This window comes from Papio anubis, chromosome 5 (genome assembly GCF_008728515.1).
Source record: "Papio anubis isolate 15944 chromosome 5, Panubis1.0, whole genome shotgun sequence".
NCBI lineage: Eukaryota > Metazoa > Chordata > Mammalia > Primates > Cercopithecidae > Papio > Papio anubis.
In genome coordinates, this window is record NC_044980.1 from 101,665,818 (window position 1) to 101,686,324 (window position 20,507).

The 20,507-nt window shown below is 38.2% G+C and overlaps 1 protein-coding gene across 1 annotated transcript in view; it reads left to right on the forward strand.

Moving 5' to 3' along the window:
* The window catches only part of FER (FER tyrosine kinase), a 448,142-nt gene that overhangs the window by 49,158 nt on the left and 378,477 nt on the right, over positions 1-20,507 (forward strand). Inside the window, 1 exon segment of the mRNA XM_017960295.3 lies at positions 8,379-8,645. Coding sequence (XP_017815784.3) covers positions 8,439-8,645 — 207 coding nt within the window. The 5' untranslated portion in view covers positions 8,379-8,438.

Sequence of the window (20,507 nt, forward strand, 5' to 3'; positions counted from 1 at the left end):
CATATATGCATACACACACACACACTCTTACATACATATACATATGTGATTTTTTTTTCTCTATTTGGAAAACCCTAATTTTTACCATGTCTTTAAATAAGGTTATTGAAGTTAGAGAGCCAAAGCCCTTGCTTTTCTGTGTAGCTTAGAGGATATCAGCTGAATTAAGAAATTCACCTCTGGTATGGATGAACTAGAATGAAAAATAAAAGGTGTTTTTTTTTTTTTTTTTTTTTTTTTTTTTCATTTCTTCTCACTGACTCTGAAAGATTTTACTCCCTGAAATTCTAGGAAATGGTGGGGGGTGGGCAAAATAAATTCTACCATCATTTTCAGGATTTATAATAAACAGGGTATTTTGAGGAAGCTTATGCCAACTGATCTTTAGATGATTATAAGTTATGCTGTAGTAATATTTTAAACAACTTTTTTGAGCATTATTTACAACCAAAGAATTCAGCCATTGAAACTGTACAATTTAATTGTTTTTAGTACATTTACAGTTATGCAGGCACTACTACAATCAATGATTTTCATCACCACAAAAAGAAATCCAGTACCCACTAATGGTCATTCCTAATTTCACCCCACATTTGCCAGCCCTGGTCAACCAGTAATCTAGTTTATAGATTTGCCTATTTTGAGAATTTCATATTAATGAAATCATACCGTGTGATCTTTTGGGTCTGGTTTATTTGAAGTAGTAGCACATTTTCAAGGTTCATGCATGTTGTAGCTTGTATCAATACTTCCTTTTATTGCCAAGTAATATTCCATTGTATGAATGTTATCCTATTTTATTTATCTGTTCACCTGTTGATGTATATTTGGGTTCGTTCTACTTTGTAGCTAATGTGAATAATGTTGCTTCAAACATTCATATGCAAGTTTTTGCATAGACATATGTTTTCATTTCTGTCGGGTATATACCTGGGAGGTGAATTTCTGGGTCATATGCTAACTCTATGTTTTACCTTTTGAGGAACTGCCAAACTCTTTTCCACAGTGGTTGCACCATTTAAGGTTTCAGCTAGCAAGGGATGAAGATTCCGTTCTCTTCAGTGCTAAACTATTTGTCTGTCTTTTTTGATTAGAGACATTCTAGTGGTATGAAATAGTTATCTCATTATAGTTCTGATTTGAATTTTCCTGATAGCTAATGATATTGAACATCTTTTCATGAGCCTATTGGACATTTCTACATTTTTCTTAGAGAATTGTCCATTCAAATCCTTTGTCCGTTTCTTTTGTTGGTTTTTCTTATTATTGAGTTGTAAAAATTCTTTATGTCCTCCATCCAGAAGTTCCTTATCATATATATATGATTTGTAAATATTTTCTCCCATTCTGTAGGTTGTCTTTTCACCTTCTTGATGGTGTCTTTTGAAGCATGGAAGTTTTAAATTTTGATGAAATCCAAGTAATGTATTTTTATTTTTGTCATTTGTGCTTTTGTTGTTGTATCTAAGAAACCATTGCCGAAGCCACGGTCACAAAAATTTACTTGTATGTGTTATTCTGAGAGTTTTATAGTTTTAGCTCTGATATTTAGGTGTGTCATCCATTAACAGTTAATGTTTTGTGTGCGATCTAAGGAAGACATCCTGCTTCATTGTTTTGCATGTGGAAATTCAGTTGTCCCAGAACCAGTTGTTGAAAAGACTTTTCTTGGTACCCTTGTAGAAAATCACTTTACCATAAATGTGAAGATTTATATTTGGCCCCTATAGTCTATTCCATTGATTTCTGTTTGTCCATATGCCATTACCATAGTGTCTTGATCACTGTAGCTTTTTAGTAGGTTTGAAATCAGAAAGTGTGAATCTTCCAATTTTGTGCCTCTTTTCAAGTTATTGTGTGTTATTTTGGCTCCCTTACTTTTCTATATAGATTTTAGGATAGCTTGTCAATTTCTGTAAGAAATCTGAGATATTAATATGGATTATGTTATATTTCTTGATCAAATTGGAGGCTCTTTCTTAACAATATTAAATCTTTTGATCTGTGAATGTGAATATATCAATTTACTTAGGTCTTTAAAAATTACTTTCTTTTTTGAGATAGAGTTTTGCCCTTGTTGCCCAGGCTGGAGTGCAGTGGGTATGATCCTGGCTCACTGCAACCTCCACTTCCTGGTTTAAGCTGTTCTCCTGCCTCAGCCTCCTGAGTAGCTGGAATTACAGGAATATACCACCACGCGTGGCTACTTTTGTATTTTTAGTAGAGACGGGGTTTCTCCAGGTTGGTCAGGCTGGTCTCAAACTCCAGACCTCAGGTGATCCGCCTGCCTCAGCCTTCCAAAGTGCTGGGATTATAGGTTTCACCCACTGCACCTGGCCCTAAAATTACTTTCAACAGTGTCTTATAGTTTTAAGCATACAGGTTTTGCTTTTTTTGGTAAAATTTATTCCTAAGTATTTTATTCTTTTTTGGTGCTTTTGTAAATAGAATTGTTTTCTCATTTCATTTTTGGATTGTTCAATGATGGTATATAGAAATATAATTTATTTTTGTATATTGACCTTGTACCCTGTAATATTACTTAACTGTTTTTTATTTGTTTATATTTTAATTTTTGTGGATATATAGTAGGTATATCTATTTATAGGGTACATGAAATATTTTGATACAGACATGCAGTATGTAATAATCACATCAGGGTAAATGGGGGTATCCATCACCTCAAGCATTTATTCTTTGTGTTACAAACAATTCAATTATACAGCTTTAGTTATTTGATAATGTACAATTAAATTATTATTGACTACAGTCACCTTGTTGTGCTATCAGGTACTAGGTCCTATTCTTTACATATTTTTTGTACCCATTAACCATCCCAACTTTCCCCCTGCTTCCCACTACCCTTTATAGCCTATTGTAACCATCCTTCTACTCTCTGTCTCTATGAGTTCAAGTTTGTCTTTCTGTGTCTGGCTTATTTCACTTAATATAATGACCACAAGTTCTATCCATGTTGTTGCAGATAACAAGATCTCACTCTTTGTACCACATCTCTTTATTCATTCATCTGTTGATGGACACTTAGGTTGCTTCCAAATATTGGCTATTGTAAACAGTGGTGCAATAAACATAAGAGTGCAGATACCTCTTTGGTATACAGATTTCCGTTTTTTTTTGTTTTGTTTTGTTTTTTGTTTTTTTTTTGGGGGGGGGGAGGTTATATACCCAGCAGCAGGATTGCTGGATTATATGGTAGCTCAGTTTTTAGTGTTTTGAGGAATCTCCAAACTGTTGTCCATAGTAGTGGTTGTACTAATTCACATTCCCACCATCAGCAGTGCTTCAGGGTTCTCTCTTTTCTACATCCTTACTCTTTGTTTTCTGGTCTTTTTCCTTTCCTGTCTTCCTGTTTTCCTTTCTTTTAGGGAAGGTAATTTTCTTTGGTGGTATGACTTAATTTTACTTTTTTTGTATTCATTTTATGTTTTTTGATTTGAGATTACCATGAAGCTTGCAAATACTATTTTATAACCCATTATTTTAAACTAATGACAAGTTAACATGATTGTGTAAACAAACAAGCAAAAAGAAAACTAATGAAAAAAACTCTGTACTTTGACACCCCCTCCGCTTTTTAACTTATTGTTGTTTCTATTCATAACTCGTTGTACTGTGTCTTGAAAAGTTGTAGTTATTATTTTTGATTGGTTCATCTTGTCTTTTTTCTTAAGACCAGAGTAGTTTACACACCACAGTTATACATTATTATTATAATGTGATAATATGCTTTGTTTGTGTACTTAATTTTACCAGTGAGTTTTGTACCTTCAGATGATTTGTTATCGCTCATTAATGTCCTTTTCATTCTGGTTGATTAATCCCCCTTAGCATTTCCTTTTTTTTTCTTTTCTTTTCTTTTTTTTTTTTGAGACGGAGTTTCACTCTTGTTGCCCAGGCTGGAGTACAATGGCGTGATTTCGGCTCCCTGCAACCTCCACCTCCTGGGTTCAAATGATTCTCCTGCCTCAGCTACCCTAGTAGCTGGGGTTACATGTGCCCACCACCATGCCCAGCTAATTTTTTGTGTTTTTAGTAGAGATGGGGTTTCACCATGTTGGCCAAGCTGGTCTTGAACTTCTGACCTCAGGCGATCCACCTGCCTCAGCCTCCCAAAGTGCTGGGATTACAAGTGTGAGCCACTGTGCCCGGCTCCCTTTTTTTTCTTTCTTGAGTTTCACTCTTGTTGCCCAGGCTGTAGTACAATGGCGCAATCTTGGCTTACTGCAACCTCTGCCTCCTGGGTTCAAGCAATTCTCCTGTCTCAGCCTCCCAAGTAGCTGGGATTACAGGTGCCAACCACCATGCCCGGCTAATTTTTGTATTTTTAGTAGAGATGGGATTTCGCCATGTTGACCAGGCTGGTCTCGAGCTCCTGACCTCAGGTGATCCACCCACCTTGGCCTCCCAAAGTGCTGGGATTACAGGTGTAAGTCACTGTGCTTGCCCCCCGCTTAACATTTCTTATAGGACAAGTGTGGTGTTGATGAAATCCTTCAGCTTTTGTGTGTCTGGGAATATCTTTATTTCTCCTTTATGCTTAAAGGATATTTTCACCAGACATGCTATTCTAGGGTAGACTTTTTTTTTGTTTTTTTGTTTTTTTTTTTCCCTTCAGCACTTTAAATATTTCATGCTACTCTCTCCTGCCATGTAAGATTTCCGCTGAAAAGGCTGCTGCCACACATATGGGATCTCCATTGGATGTTATTTGTTTCTTTTCTCTTGCTGCTTTTAGGATCCTGTCTTTATTCTTGACCTTTGGGAGTTTGATTATTAAATGCCTTGAGGTAGTCTTTAGGTTAAATCTGCTTGTTGTTCAAGAACCTTCTTGTATATGAATATTTATATCTTTCTCCAGGTTTGGAAAGATCTCTGTTATTATCTCTTTGAATAAACTTTCTACTCTTATCTCTTTCTCTTTCTGTACCTCCTTTTTAATTCTTTTTTTTTTTTTTTTTTTTTTTTTTTGAGACGGAGTCTAGCTCTGTCGCCCAGGCTGGAGTGCAGTGGCCAGATCTCAGCTCACTGCAAACTCCGCCTCCTGGGTTTACGCCATTCTCCTGGCTCAGCCTCCCGAGTAGCTGGGACTACAGGCGCCTGCCACCTCGCCCGGCTAGTTTTTTGTATTTTTTAGTAGAGACGGGGTTTCACCGTGTTAACCAGGATGGTCTCGATCTCCTGACCTTGTGATCCACCCATCTTGGCCTCCCAAAGTGCTGGGATTACAGGCTTGAGCCACCGCGCCCGGCTCCTTTTTAATTCTTAATTACTCTTACATTTGCCCGTTTATGCCTGGGCATGGTGGCTCATGCTTGTAATCCCAGTACTTCGGAAGGCCAAGATGGGAAGATTGCTTGCACATAGGAGTTTGACAGCAGCCTGGGCAATAAAGTGTGACCCCTTCTTTACAAAAAAAATTAAAATTAGCTGGGCATGGTGACACATGCCTATAGTCCCAGCTACTCAGGAGGCTGAGACAGGAGGATCTCTTGAGCCCAGGAGGTTGAGGCTGCAGTAAGCTCTGATTGTGCCACTATACTCTAGCCTGGGTGACAGAGGGAGACTCTGTCTGGAAAAAAAGAAAAGCTTTCCCCTTTTGAGGCTATTTTCTAGTTCTTGTAGGCATAGTTTATTCTCTTTCATTCTTTTTTTGTTATTGCTCCCTCTGACTATTTTTTGTGCCACTATACTCCAGCCTGGGCAACAGAGGGAGACCCTATCTGGAAAAAAAGAAAAAAATTTCCCCTTTTGAGGCTATTTTCTAGTTATTGTAGGCATGGTTTATTCTCTTTTATTCTTTTTGTTGTTGTTGTTCCCTCTATTTTTAAATAGCCTATCTTCAAGCTCACTAATTCTTTCTTTTGCTTCATCGATTCTGATATTAAGAGACACTGATGCATTCTTCAGTATGTCAGTTGCATTTTTCTGCTCTAGAATTTGTGCTTCATTCTTTTTATTGATTTCAATCTCCTTGTTAAGTTGATCTAGATAGATTTCTAAATTCGGTCTCTCTGTTATCTTGAATTTTTCTGAGTTTCTTCAGCTATTTTGAGTTCTCTGTGTTAAAGGTCCCTTATCTTTCAGGCCAGGATTGGTTCCTGGTGCCTTAATTTAGTTTGTGTATGGAGGTCCTGTTTTCCTGGATGGTTTGGAATCCTGTGGATGTTCGACAGAGTCTGTACATTCAAGAGTTAGGTATTTATTGTAGCCTTCACTTCTGTGCTTTGTTTGTACCTGTCATCCTTGGGAAGGCTTTCCAGGTAATACAAGGTACTTGGGTGTTGTGATCCAAGCTGTATCTGTATTAGGGGCCACTTCAAGCCCAGTAACACTATGATTAATGCAGACTTGTAGGGGCACTGCCTTTATGGTCTTGGATAAGATCTGGAAGCATTCTCTACATTACTAGGCAAAAACTCTTGTTCCCTTTCATTCCTTTCTCCCAAACAAATGGGATCTCTCTCTGTTTTGAGTCACCTGGAGCAGGGGGTGGGGTGACACAGTCACCATGTTGCTACCAGTACTGGAACTGCACTGGGTAAGACCTGAAGCCAGCACAGCACTGGGTCATGCCCAAGACCCACTGTAATTGCTACCTGACTCCTGCCTGTTTGCTCAAGTCACCTGAGCTTTATCATCAGCAGGTGGTGAAGCCAGCCAAGCTTGTGTCCTTTCCTCAAGGGCTCTAAGTGGGTCCAAAGATGTCTGTTAAACAAGGAGTGGAGTCAAAACCTTAGAAATCTACCTAGTGCCCTATTCTACGGCTAAACTGGTGCTCGAGCCATGAGACAAAGTCTTTCCCGCTCTTCCCTCTCCTTTCCACAGGTAAAGAGCCTCTCTCCCTGGCCACCACTACCACAGGCCCACAGGAAGGACTGCCGGGCTACTGCTGATGTTGGCGGAAGGCCCAAGTTTCCTTCAGTCAGATTGTGGTGAATGCTGCCAGGCCTGGGACTTACCCTGCAGGGCAGTGGGCTCCTCTCTGGCCCGCAGCAGGTCTAGAAGTGCCATCCAAGAGGCAAGACCTGGCATTGGAAGCTGTAAGAATGTGCTTGGTGCTCTACCCCACTGTGTTTGAGATGATACCTAAGGTGTGAGACAAAGTCCCCTTAACTTTCTCTTTGTTTTTCTCAAGCAGAAGGAGTCTCTCCCCATAGCCACCACTACAACTGGAAATGTGTTAGGTCTCACCTGAGGTTAGCATGTCTGAATCTGACCCAGGGCCCACAGCGTACTACCTGGGTATCACTGCTGGTTATTCAGGGACCATAGGCTATTAAGTCAGCAGGTGATGAAGCCTGCCAGGACTGAGTCCTCACTTTCAAGGCAGTGGGTTTTTTTTTTTTGGCCCAGGTTGTGTTTAGAAATGGCATTCAGGAGGTAGGGCCTATAATAGGGGTCTAATGACTGTCCAGTGCTCTATCCTACTGTGGCTGAGCTGGTATCCAAGAGGCAAGACAATGTTCTCTTTACCGTTTGTCTCCTGTCCTCAAGCAGAAGGATGGAGTCACTTTTGTTGCTGCAAGCTGTCCTGGCTGGGGTGCAGAAGGGGTGTTGCAAGCACTCCTGTAGCCTCCCTCTTTCATGTCTCTCTAGGTTGCTGAAACTCAAGTTCTGACTGCTGGAATGGGCAATTCCCCTCTGGCTGTGACTGGTCTAAATGCTCCCTTCCTGGGTGGACATTGGCTGAGTTCATCCTGGTTTTGCTTTCTGCTGTGACAGGGCAGCAGTGAGTTTACTGCAAAGTACCGCAATCACAGTGCTTTCTTTCTCCTCCAAGCATACTCTGTGTACCATGTGGCCACTGCCGGGGGATGGGAAAGGACTGGTCTTGATGATTCAAGACTGTGTTTTCTACACTTTTCAGTACCTCTTGCAATGATAGGAAGTTAAAACTGGGTACTGTGATTGCTCACCTGATGTTTGGTTCTTATGAAGGTGATTTTTGTGTGTGTAAATAGTTGTTAAATTTGGTGTTCCTGCTGGCAGGGGGGCAGGGGGGCACAATTTGTAGAGGCTTCTAGTCATTTATTTTAATAGTTTTTGTTGCATTACATAGGATTTTCTACATACAAGATGATGTAATTTGCAAATTAAGATTGTTTTACTTCTTTCTATCCCATCTGAATGCCCCTTTTATTTCATTTATTTCATTGTATTGGCTAAGACCTCTGGTGTAATATTGAAGCCAACAATAGAGTGGACCTCTTCATCTTATTTCTGATCTTTGGAAGAAAGTATTCAGTCGTGATTTTTTTTTTTTTTTTAACCTCAAAGAAGAATCTATCATAACTTTTTTTTTTGAAGACTAATTTCCTTTTTATTTAAGAGTTTTTCTCTTTTGTTTACATACACAGATAATGTGCTGATTAGAAGGCTCACTTGTGCAGTGTGGAGGATAACCAGTGCCTTACAAAATGGGATTTGGGAGTGACCTGAAGAATTCACATGAAGCAGTGTTAAAATTGCAAGACTGGGAATTACGGTTACTGGAAACAGTAAAGAAATTTATGGCCCTGAGAATAAAAAGTGATAAAGAATATGCATCTACTTTACAGAACCTTTGTAATCAAGTTGATAAGGAAAGTACTGTCCAAATGAATTATGTCAGCAATGTATCCAAGGTAAGAAGAATAATTTCATTATTTGCTATTTATAGTATTATAATTGTCCTTAAAATGCAATAGCTCATACTGTTGAATGATCATACTCAAGTCAGCATTCTTAAGCAGTGATTCCACAATTTTACAGAGTATGAGAATCTCATGGAGAAGTTTTTCAAAATTATACATTTTGGAGTGGCTGGGCATGGTGGCTCATGCCTGTAATCTTAGCACTTTGGAAGGCTGAGGCGGGAGCATCACTTTAGCCTAGGAGTTTGAGACCAGCCTGGGGAAAGTGGTGAAACCCTGTCTGTACAAAAAATATGAAAATTAGCTGGGCATGGTAGCATGTGACTGTTGTCCTAGCTCCTTGGGAGGTTGAGGTGGGAGGATTGTTTGAGCCTGTTAGATCAAGGCTGCAGTGAGCCGTGGGTGACAGTGAGACCCTGTCTCAAAAAAACAGAACAAAAAATTGGGGAGCTGTACCTCTCTGATATTCTGACTTGATGGGTCAGGTTTGAGAACCATTGTTACAAATTTGGTTTCTTTTATTAACTCTTCTGGCTTTGGGTCATTTGAACCCTGCTATTTTTCCCTTTAGAACAAACTTTAGTTATAAACCACTCCCTGAATTCTTCTGTGAATCATTAGTGTTGTGAATCATATGGAATATTTTAGCATGTAGCTGTTATTTGCTATCATTTCAGTACAAAAATATTAGTATATTGTTGAGTTAGTCACTCTTAAAACATCCATTGGATGAATAATGTATTTTTTAAATCCAAGATTATTCTGTCATATAAAAATAAGGGCCAGAATTGTACTGTTAATTGTTCTTTGAAAACACTGAAGAAGAAATGTTAAACTCTAATAGTTCTTGGATTCTTGCTCTGTTACTTCCAGTGTCTTATTTAAATATCATATTTCACTATATTTATTCAAAGTTAAAAATAAATCTTTTTAACTTTAGAATGTTAAAAAAAATTAATCTTCTTTCACTTTTGGGTCTTAGGATTTGAGTAAATTTTAGAGGAAAACTCTGTTACCTGTGGAGCCTGTGTATATAGTGTGTTTGATCAAGTAAAGATTTGTGATTTTGTTAAGTCCACTAATGTTAATATATTTAACTTCCTTTCTGGGCCAGTATCTAGTCTGAAGGTAGAGCTGCCAGAGATGGCCACAAACAATACAGGACATCATCTGAATTTGCATGCAGTATTTTGGATGAACATATATTAAAAATTATTTGTTACTTATCTGAAATTCAAATTTAACTGGATATCCTTTTTTTTATTTGGCAGTTTCGTCTGTGGGTATAAGCCTGCTATTATGTTAATGAGAATAGATAGGGAAATTGATAGGAAAAGTACTTTTGGCATTTTAAGAGTCACATTTTATTTAATTCTTGTTTTTGGTAAGCTACCTGGTGTCTCTGAGTCCAAAGGCTTTCTGCTTCATTTATACCTCTTGTTTTCTTTTCTTTCTTTCTTTCTTTTTTCTTTTTTTGAGATGCAGTCTCACTTTCTTGCCCAGGCTGGAGTACAGTGGTGCAATGTTAGCTCACTACAACTGCTGCCTCCTGGGTTCAGGTGATTCTTGTATCTCAGCCTCATGAGTAGCTGGGATTACAGGTGTGTACTACTACACCTGGCTAAGTTTTGTATTTTTAGTGCAGACGGAGTTTCACTGTGTTGGCTAGGCTGATCTTGAACTCCTGAGCTCAAATGATCTACCTGCCTTGGTCTCCTGAGCTTTACCAGAGTCATCTGACCTCATAAATCTTGACCTCCCTTTTGCAGGACACTTAGGTTTTAACTTTTCCTCGTGTGCTGATTAGTTACCACTTACCTGCTTTTCATTTTCTTACATGTTGACGTGTCTTACTTGCCGTTGTCACATAGTTTCTATTTTCTTTGTTATTGCTAATTTATACATTAAATTAACAGTTGAACAATGGTTGAGAACTCACAGAAAATCAAGGAGTATGTCAGCTTTTCCTCCTTTTTTTTTCTTTTAGGATCTTGCTCTGGCATCTAGGCTGGAGTGCAGTGGCACAGTCATCTGTCCTCATTGCAGCCTTGACCTCCCAGGCTCAAGCAATCTTTCCACCTCAGCTTTCTAGGGAGCTGGGATTATAGGCATGTGCAACCATAACTGGCTACTTTTATTTTTTATTTTATAGAAACGGGGTCTCAATATGTTGCCCAGGCTGACCTTAAACTTCTGGGCTCAAGTAATCCTCCCACCTTGGCCTTCCAAAACTCTGGGATTATAAGCATGAGCCACTGTGACCAGCCATTCTTTCCTCTTAACACAGAAATACTATGATTTATTCTACCTATAAGTAAAGTCTACCTTTTTTTAAGAGGATTGTGCTTTTCATGTTATATCTTTAAAAAATCTTTGCCTGATGCAAAGTTAGAGTTTTGCCTGTGTTATCATCTGGAAATTTTGTATTTTTAACTTTTGTATGTAGGTCCATGATTTATTTTGTATATGTGGCAAGCTATGGATTGAAGTCCTTTTTTTTTTTTTTTTTTTTTTTTTTTTGGTTTTCTTTTTTTTTTATTTTTTTTTTTTTTAAATCTATGTTTTTTTCTTTTTTTTTTTTTTTTTTTTTTTTGCTTCTGGATATCCATTTGTTCTAACATCATTTGTTGAAAATGCTAAGCTTTCTCCATTGAATTGCCTTTCATCTTTGTTTAAAATCAGTTGACCGTAATGCGAGTCTATTTTTATACTCTTTATTCTGTTCCATTCATATTTTTGTCTATCATGACACCAGTAACACATTTAATTATTTGGTCCTTGATAATAATATTAAAGTAGTCATCCCTTATTCATGGGAGATAGGTTCTAATATCCCCAGTAGATGTCTGAAGCTGTGGAAAGTACTGAACGTCCATTGTTGTCAATCAGAATATATTTCTGTTCATGCCTTCCACCCACATGTTTAATTGCTTTTCCATCTTAACTAAGCACTTATCATGCACTATGCATATATAACTTTTGCAGTTTGAAGTGCAACATCAAAAATTCAAAGGCACAAATTTCCTTTTTCTTCTTTTTCACAGTTGCTTGGATAGAAGATTCATTCTTACTATAGCTCTTAGCAACCTCAGCATATGGTTTTTTTCTTTCCTTAAATTGAGAACTTTCATCCCTTCACCCAAAGGAGACACTTTCTGGCTTCTTTTTGGCATATCCAAATTATCAGCATCACTATCCTTGCAGTTTGGGGCCATTATTAAGTTAAATAAAGGTTCCTTAAACACAAGCACTGCTATAGCAAGACAGTTGATCTAATAACTGAGATGGCTACTAAGTGAGTAATATTCAAGTAGCATATAGAGCGTGGATACACTAGACAAAGGGATGATTCATATCCTGGGCAGGACAGAGTGGGGAGGCTAGGTATTTCATCATACTACTCAGAGCGGTGTCACCTTAAAACTTACGAATTGTTTATTTCTGGAATTTTCCATTGTTGGACTACGTGCAATTGAAACTGCAGGAAGCAAAACAACAGATTAAGGGGTACTACTGAACTTATTGTTTTTCTTAATTATTTTGGCTTTTCTAAATCCTGTGCATCTCCTTATGAATTTTAGGAGCATCTTACCAATTTTTATTTTTTTTTTAAAAGGCTACTGGGATTTTGTTTGGAGTTATATTGAAAGTATAGATAAATTTGGGGAAAATCTATATCTTAACAGTATTGGGTCTTTCAGTAAGTGAAAATGGTGTACATTTTAAATTGTTAAAAAATAATTAAACTTTTATTTTAGATTCTGGGGATACACATACAGGTTTGTTTCCTGGGTTATTATGTGATGCTGAGGTTTATGATATGAATGACCCCATTACCAAAGTAGTGAGCATAATACCCAATAGTTTTTCAGCCTTTTCCCCCATCCTTCCCTCTCTCCTCTAATATTCTGCACTGCCCATTGTTTCCATCTTTATATCCTTGTGTACCCAATGTTTAGCTGCCACTTATAAGTGAGAACATGGAGTATTAATTTTTTTTTGTTCCTTTGTTAATTTGCTTAGGATAATGGCTTCCAGCTGCATACATGTTGCTGCAAAGGGCATGATTTCATTCTTTTTTATGACCATGTAGTATTCTATGGTGCATATATACTGCATTTTCTTCATCTCATCCACCATTGATAGGCAATGAGGTTGATTCCATGTCTTTGCTACTGTAAATAGTGCTATGATGAACATACAAATGTAGGTGTCTGTTTGGTAGAACTATTTATTTTCTTTTGGCTATATACCCACTAATGGGACTGCTAGGTCTAATGGTAGTTCTGTTTTAATTTCTTTGAGAAATCTCCAAGTGCTTTCTCTAGTGGCTGAACTAATTTACATTTCCACCAACAGTGTATAAATGTTCCCGTCTCTCCACAACCTCATGAGCATGTGTTGTTTTTTTGACTTTTTAATTATAGCCATTCTTACTGGTGTGAGATGGTATTTCATTGTGGTCTTGATTTGCATTTATCTGATAATTAATGATGTTGAGCATTTTATCGTGTGTTTGTTGGCCACTTGTATGTCTTCCTTTGAGAAGTATCTGTTAATGTCCTGTGCCCACTTTTTAATGTTTTTTTTTTCTTGATGATTTGTTTAAGTTCTGTATAGAACATTAGTCCTTTGTTGGATGCATGGTTTATGATTATTTTCTCCCATTCTGTAGGTTGTCTGTTTACTCTGTTGATGTTACTTTTGTTATATAGAAACTCTTTAGTTTGATTGAGTCCCACTTGTGAATTTTCATTTTCGTTGCAATTGCTTTTGAGAATTTAGTAATAAATTTCTTCCCACAGCTGATACCTAGAATGGTGTTTCCCAGGTTTTCTTCTAGGATTCTTACAGTTTGAGGTCTTACATTTAAATCTTTAATCCATTCTGAATTAATTTTTGTACAGGGTGAAAGTTAGGGGACATGTTTCATTCTTCTGCATATAAAGCTAGCCCACTATCCCAGTACCATTTATTGAATAGGGAGTTCTTTCCCTGTTGCTTATTTTTGATGAAAGATCAGATGGCTGTAGGTGTGCGTTTTTTTTTTGTTTTTGTTTTTGTTTTTTTCTGTGTTTTCTAATCTGCTCCATTGGTCTATGTGTCTGGTTTTATACCACTACCATGCTGTTTTGGTTATTGTAGCTTTAGAGTATAATTTGAACTTGGGTAATGTCAAGCCACTAGCTTTGTTCTTATTACTTAGGACTGCTTTGGCTCTTTGGGTGACTTTTTGGTTGCATATGAATTTTATAATAGTTTTTTCCCAGTTCTATGAGAAATGACAGTAGTTTGATAGGAATAGTGTTGAATCTGTGGATTACTTTGGGCAGTATGGGCATTTAATGATATCGATTCTTTCAGACCATAAGCACAGAATGTGTTTCGATTTTTTTGTGTCATCTATGATTTCTTTCAGCAGTGTCATGTAGTGCTTCTTGTAGGGATCTTTTACTTTCTTGGTTAAATGTATCCCTAGGTGTTTTGTTTTATTTTTTTGTTTCTAGTGTAAATGGCATTGCATTCTTGATTTGGCTATCAGCTTGAATGTTATTGGTGTATAGAATTGGTACTGATTTTTCTAATTGATTGTGTATCCTGATTCTTTACTGAAGTCGTTTATCAGTTTCAGGAGCCTTTTGGTGAAGTACTTAGGGTTTTGTAAATATAGACGCATGTCATCCATGAAGAGAGATAGTTTGACTTCTTTTCCTATTTGAGTGCCTTTTATTTTTTTCTCTTGCCTGATTGTTGTGGCCAGGACTTCCAGTACTGTATTGGTTTGGAGTGGTGAGAGTGTGCATCCTTGTCTTATTCCATTTCTCAAGGGGAATAGCTCAAGCATTTGTCCTTCAGTATGATGTGGGCTGTGTGTTTGTCATAGATGGCTGTTACTATTTTGAGTTATATTCCTTCCATGCCTAGTTTATTGAGGATTTTTATTGTGAAGCAATGATGGATTTTATCAAACGCTTTTTCAGCAGCAATTGAGATTATTATATGGTTTTGTTTCTAATTGTGTTCATTGGACAAATTACAGTTATTGATTTGTATATGTTGAACCAACCTTGCATCGCAGGAATGAAGCCTATTGGATCATGGTGAATTAATTTTTTGATGTGCTGCTTGATTCGGTTTGCTATTAATAGTATTTCATTGAGGATTTTTGTGTTTATGTTCATCATGGATATTGACCTGTAGTTTTCTGCTTTTGTTGTGTCTTTGCCAAGTTTTGGTATCAGTGTGATGCTGGCTTTTTAGAATGAATTAGGTAGAATTCCCTGCTACTTGATTTTTTGGAATAGTTTCTGTAGAATTGGTACTACCTCTTTGTACATCTAGTAGAATTTGGCTGTGAATTCATTTAGTCTGGTTTTCTTTTTTTTTTTTTTTAATTTAGTAGGTTTTTATTACTTATTCAATTTGGAGCTGGATATTGGTCTTTTCAGGGTTTCAGTTTCTTCCTTGATATGGTTTGGCTATGTCCCCACCTAAATCTCATCTTGAATTGTAACTTCCAAATTTCCCACGTGTTGTGGGAGGTGATTGATAATGGGAGTGGGTCTTTCCTGTGCTGTTCTCGTGATAGTGAATGAATCTCATGAGATCCGATGGTTTTAAAAATGGGAATTTTCCTGCACAAGCTCTCTTTTGCCTGCCACCATCCACATAAGATGTGATTTGCTTCTCCTTGCCTTCCACCATGTTTGTGAGGCCTCCCCACCCATGTGGAACTGTAAGTCCAGTTAAATCTCTTTCTTGTGTTAATTGGCCAGTCTCAGGTATCAGCAGCATGAAAACAGACTAATACAGTGAATTGGTACCAGTAGAGTGGGGCATTGCTAAAAAGATACCTGAAAATGTGGTAATGACTTTGGAACTGGGTAACAGGCAGAGGTTGGAACAGCTTGGAAGGCTCAGAAGAAGATAGGAAAATGTGGGAAAGTTTGGAACTTCCTAGAGACTTGTTGAATGGCTTTGATAAGAATACTGTTAGTGATATGAATGATAAGGTCCAGGCTAAGGTGGTCTCAGATGGAGATGAGGAACTTGTTGTGAACCGGAGCAAAGGTGACTCTTGTTATGTTGCAGCAAAGATACTGGTGGAATTTTGCCACTACCCTAGAGATTTATTGAAATTTGAACTTGAGAGAGATGATTTAGGGTATCTGGCAGAAGAAATTTCTAAGAAGCAAAGCATTCAAGAAGTGACTTGGGTGCTGTTAAAGGCATTCAGTTTTATAAGGGAAGCCGAGCATAAAAGTGTGGAAAATTTGCAACCTGACAATGTGATAGAAAAGAAAATCCCATTTTCTGAAAGAAATTCAAGAAATTTATAAGTAACAAGGAATTAAATGTTAATCACTAAGACAATGGTGAAATGTCTCCAGGGAATGTCAGAGGTCTTCATGGCAGCCCCTCCCATCACAGGCCTGGAGGCCTAGGAAGAAAACATGGTATTGTGGGCCAGGTTCAGGGTCCCTGTGTTATGTGCAGTCTAAGGACTTGGTGCCCTGTATCCTAGCCACTCCAGTCATGACTAAAAGGGGCCAAGGTACAGCTTGGGCCATGGCTTCAGTGGGTGCAAGCTCCAAGCCATGGCAGCTTCCATGTGGTGCTGAGCCTGACAGTGCATAGAAGTCAAGAATTGAGGTTTGGGAACCTCCTCCTAGATTTCTGAGGATGTATGGAAATATCTGGATGTCCCAGCAGAACTTTGCCACAGGGGTGGGGCTCTCCTGGAGAACCTCTGCCAGTGCAATGTGGAAGGGAAAGGTGGGGTCAGAGCCCCTACACAGAGTCCCTACTGGGGCACCGCCTGGTGGAGCTGTGAGAAGAGGGCCACTGTCTTCCAGACCCCAGAATGGTAGAGCCACTGACAACCTGCACCATGTACCTGGAAAAGCTGCAGACACTCAACAACAGCCTGTGAAAGCAGCTGAAAGGGAGGCTGTACCCTGCAAAGCCACAGGGGCAGAGCTGCCCAAGACCATGGGAACCCACCTCTTTCACCAGCGTGACCTGGATGCAAGACATGGAGTCAAAGGAGATCATTTTGGAGCTTTGAGATTTGACTGCCCCACTGGATTTCAGACTTGATGGGGCCCGTAGCCCCTTTGTTTTGGCCAGTGTGTCCCTTTTGGAATGGCTGTATTTACTTAATACCAGTACTCCCATTGTATCTAGGAAGTAACTAAGCTGCTTTTGATTTTACAGGTTCATAGGCGGAAGGGATTTGCCTTGTCTCAGATGAGACATTGAATTGTGAACTTTTGAGTTAATGCTGAAATGAGTTAAGACTTTGGGGGATTGTTGGGAAGGCATGATTGGTTTTGAAATGTGAGGACATGAGATTTGGGAGGTGTCCAGGGTGGAATGATGTGGTTTACCTGTGTCCCAACCAAAATCTCATATTGCATTGTAACGCCCACAATTCCCATGTGTTGTGGGAGGAACCCGATGGGAGGTGATTGAATTATGAGGGCAGGTCTTTCCTGTGCTGTTCTCGTGATCGTGAATGAGTCTCATAAGATCTGATGATTGTAAAAACGAGAATTTTCCTGCACAAGCTTTCTTTTTGCTTGTTGCCATCCACATAAGATGTGATTTGCTTCTCCTTGCTTTCCACCATGTTTGTGAGGCCTCCCCAGCCATGTGGAAGTGTAAGTCCAGTTAAACCTCTTTCTTTTGTAAATTGGCCTGTCTCGGGTATGTCTTTATCAGCAGTGTGAAAACAGACTAATACATTCCTCATTCAATCTTGAGAAGTTGTGTGTTTCAGGAATTTGTCCCTTTCCTGTAGATTTTCTAGTTTGTTTGCATAGAGGTGTTCATAATAGTCTCTGAGGATCTTTTGTTTTTCTGTGGATCGGTTGTGACGTCACCTTGGTGATTTCTTATTGTGCTTATTTTGCATCTTTTGTCTTTTTCTTTGTTGGTCTAGCTACTGGTCTATCAACCTGTTTATCCTTTCAAAGATCAAAGTTTTTGTTTTGTTGTTTGTATGGATGATTGAATATCAATTTCATTTAGTTATTATTTGGTTTTAGTTACTTCTTTTGCTATCTTTAGGGTTAGTTTGTTCTTGTTTTTCTTGATCTTCTAGGTATAGTGTTAGATCCTGAATTTGAGATCTTTCTGCCTTTTTGGGGTGGTGTTTAGTGCTATATACTTTTCTCTGAACACTGCTCTTGTTGCATCCCAGAGATTCTGGTATGCTATTTCTCTATTTTTATTTATTTCAAATAATTTTTTGATTTCTGCCTTAATTTCATTGTTTACCAACAAGTCATTCTGGAGCAAGTTGTATAATTTCCATGTAATTGTGTGGTTTTGAGAGATCTTGGTATTGATTTCTCCTTTTATTTCACTGTGGTCCAGGAGTGTTGTTGGTATGATTTAGATTTTTTTTTTTTAATTTACTGGGACTTGTTTCATGGCCAAGCATGTGGTTGATGTTAGATTATGTTCCATGTCAGATGAGAATAATGTGTATTCTATGTATGATACCCGGAATATTTTGTAGATTTCTATTAGATCCAGTTGGTCAAGTGTTGAATTTCAGGTCAGAATTTCTTTGTTAGTTTTCTGTCTCAGTGATCTGTCTGATGCTATCAGTGGGGTGTTGTGTGACTGTCTGTTTCTTTTTGTAGGTCTAGATGTACTTGTTTTGTGAATCTAGGTGCTTCAATGTTGGGTGCATATATTAAGTGTAAGTTGAGTCTTGTTGATTTAAATTCTTTATCATTATTATCATTATTACTTCTTTGTCCATTTTTTTTTGTTGGTCCAACATTTGTTTTACCTGATATAAGAATAGCTTCACTACTCTTTTTGTTTTCTGTTTGTGTGATCTTTCTCTAACCCTTTACTCTGTGCCTATGGGTGTCAACATGTAAGAATGGGTTTCTTGAAGACAGCAGATGGTTGGGTTTCTTTTTTTAATCCAACTTGCAACTCTGTGCCTTTTAAGTGGGGGTAGTTAGGCAAATTTACATTCAATATTAATATGTGAGATTTTGATCCGATTGTGAAGTCATTAGATGATGGCTTTGTACTTTGTTTTGTGTGGTTCCTTTATAGGACCTGTGTGCATGTTTTTGTGGTAGCAGTTATTTTCGTTGTTGTTGTTTCCTTGTTTAAAACTCCCTTAAGGATCTCTTGTGAGGCTGGTCTAGTGGTATTGAATTCCCTTAGCACTTGCTTGTCCGGAAAATATTTTATTCCTCCTTCACTTATGATGCTTAGTCTAGTGAGATGTGAAATTCTTGATTGGAATTTCTTTTCTTAAAGATGGCTGAAAGTATGCCCCTAACCTCTCCTGGCTTATAAGATTTCTGCTAAGAAGTCCACTGTTAGCCTAACAGAGTTCCCTTTGCACATATGATCTGACCTTTTTCTCAGCTGCCTTTAAGATTTTTTTCTTTAGTTTTGACCTTGGACAGACTTGTGACAATATGTCTTGTTGCTGTTCATTTTGTATAGCATCTTACAGGTGTTACCTGGATTTTTTTGTATGTGGATATCTACCTCTTCAGCAAGATTAGGGAAACTTTTTTTGAATTATTCCTTCAAATATGTTTTCCAGGCTGTTTACTTTTTCTTCTCCTTTCTCAGGAATGACAGTAACTCATAGGTTTGGTTGCTTTACCTAATCCAGTATTCCTCAGAGAGTGTTTATTTTAAAACATTCTTTTTTATTTATTTTTGTCTGACTGTGTTAGTTCTGAAGATATGTATTTAGGCTCTGAAGTTTCCTCTGAAGCTTTCAGTTGTCTTTTGAAAAAGCTCCTTAAGTGAGTTTTTCTTTTCTTTTTTCTTTTTTATTATTATTATACTTTAAGTTCTAGGGTACATGTACATAACGTGCAGGTTTGTTACATATGTATACTTGTGCCATGTTGGTGTGCTGCACCCATCAACTCGTCAGCACCCATCAACTCGTCATTTACCTCAGGTATAACTCCCAATGCAATCCCTCCCTCCTCCCCCCTCCCCATGATAGGCCCCGGTGTATGATGTTCCCCTTCCCGAGTCCAAGTGATCTCATTGTTCAGTTCCCACCTATGAGTGAGAACATGCGGTATTTGGTTTTCTGTTCTTGCGATAGTTTGCTGAGAATGATGGTTTCCAGCTGCATCCATGTCCCTACAAAGGACAACTCCGTAAGCTGTGATTGATTTCTCTTTAAGATGCTTATGTATTCCTTCATTGCCTGGATTGCTTTTGAAGTTTCTTTGTATTTAATTTCATCCTTGTCTTGGATCTTGTTAATCATTCTTGTAATACATGCTTTTCCATGCTTTGAATTTTTTGTTTTGCTTTGTTTTTTAGACAGGTTCTTGCTCTGTCGCCCAGGCTGGTGTGCAGTGGCATGATCACAGCTCTCTGCAGCCTTGATCTTCTGGGCTTAAGTAATCCTCCTACCTTAGCCTCCTGAGTAGCTGGGACTACAAGTGTGGACCACCATGCCTGGCTAATTTTTGTATATTTTGTAGAGATGGGATATTGCCATGTTGCCCAGGCTGTTCTCAAACTTCTGGGCTCAAGTGATCTTCCTGCCTTGGCATCCCAAAATGCTACAATTACAGGTGTGAGCCACCATGCCAAGCCTGTGCTTTGAATTCATTATCTGTCATTTCTGAGTTTCTAGTTTGGTTATAGACCATTGCTAGAGAGCTGATATGATCCTTTGGTGGTGTCACTACATTCGGATTTTTCATGGTGCCAGAATTCTTGTGCTGGTTCCTTCTTATCTGGAGGTGCTGGCACACTTCTAATTTTTGTAATTATTTTTGTTCAGGTAGGAATTTTTCTTTTTTCTTTCTTTTCTTGTGATATTATTATTATTTT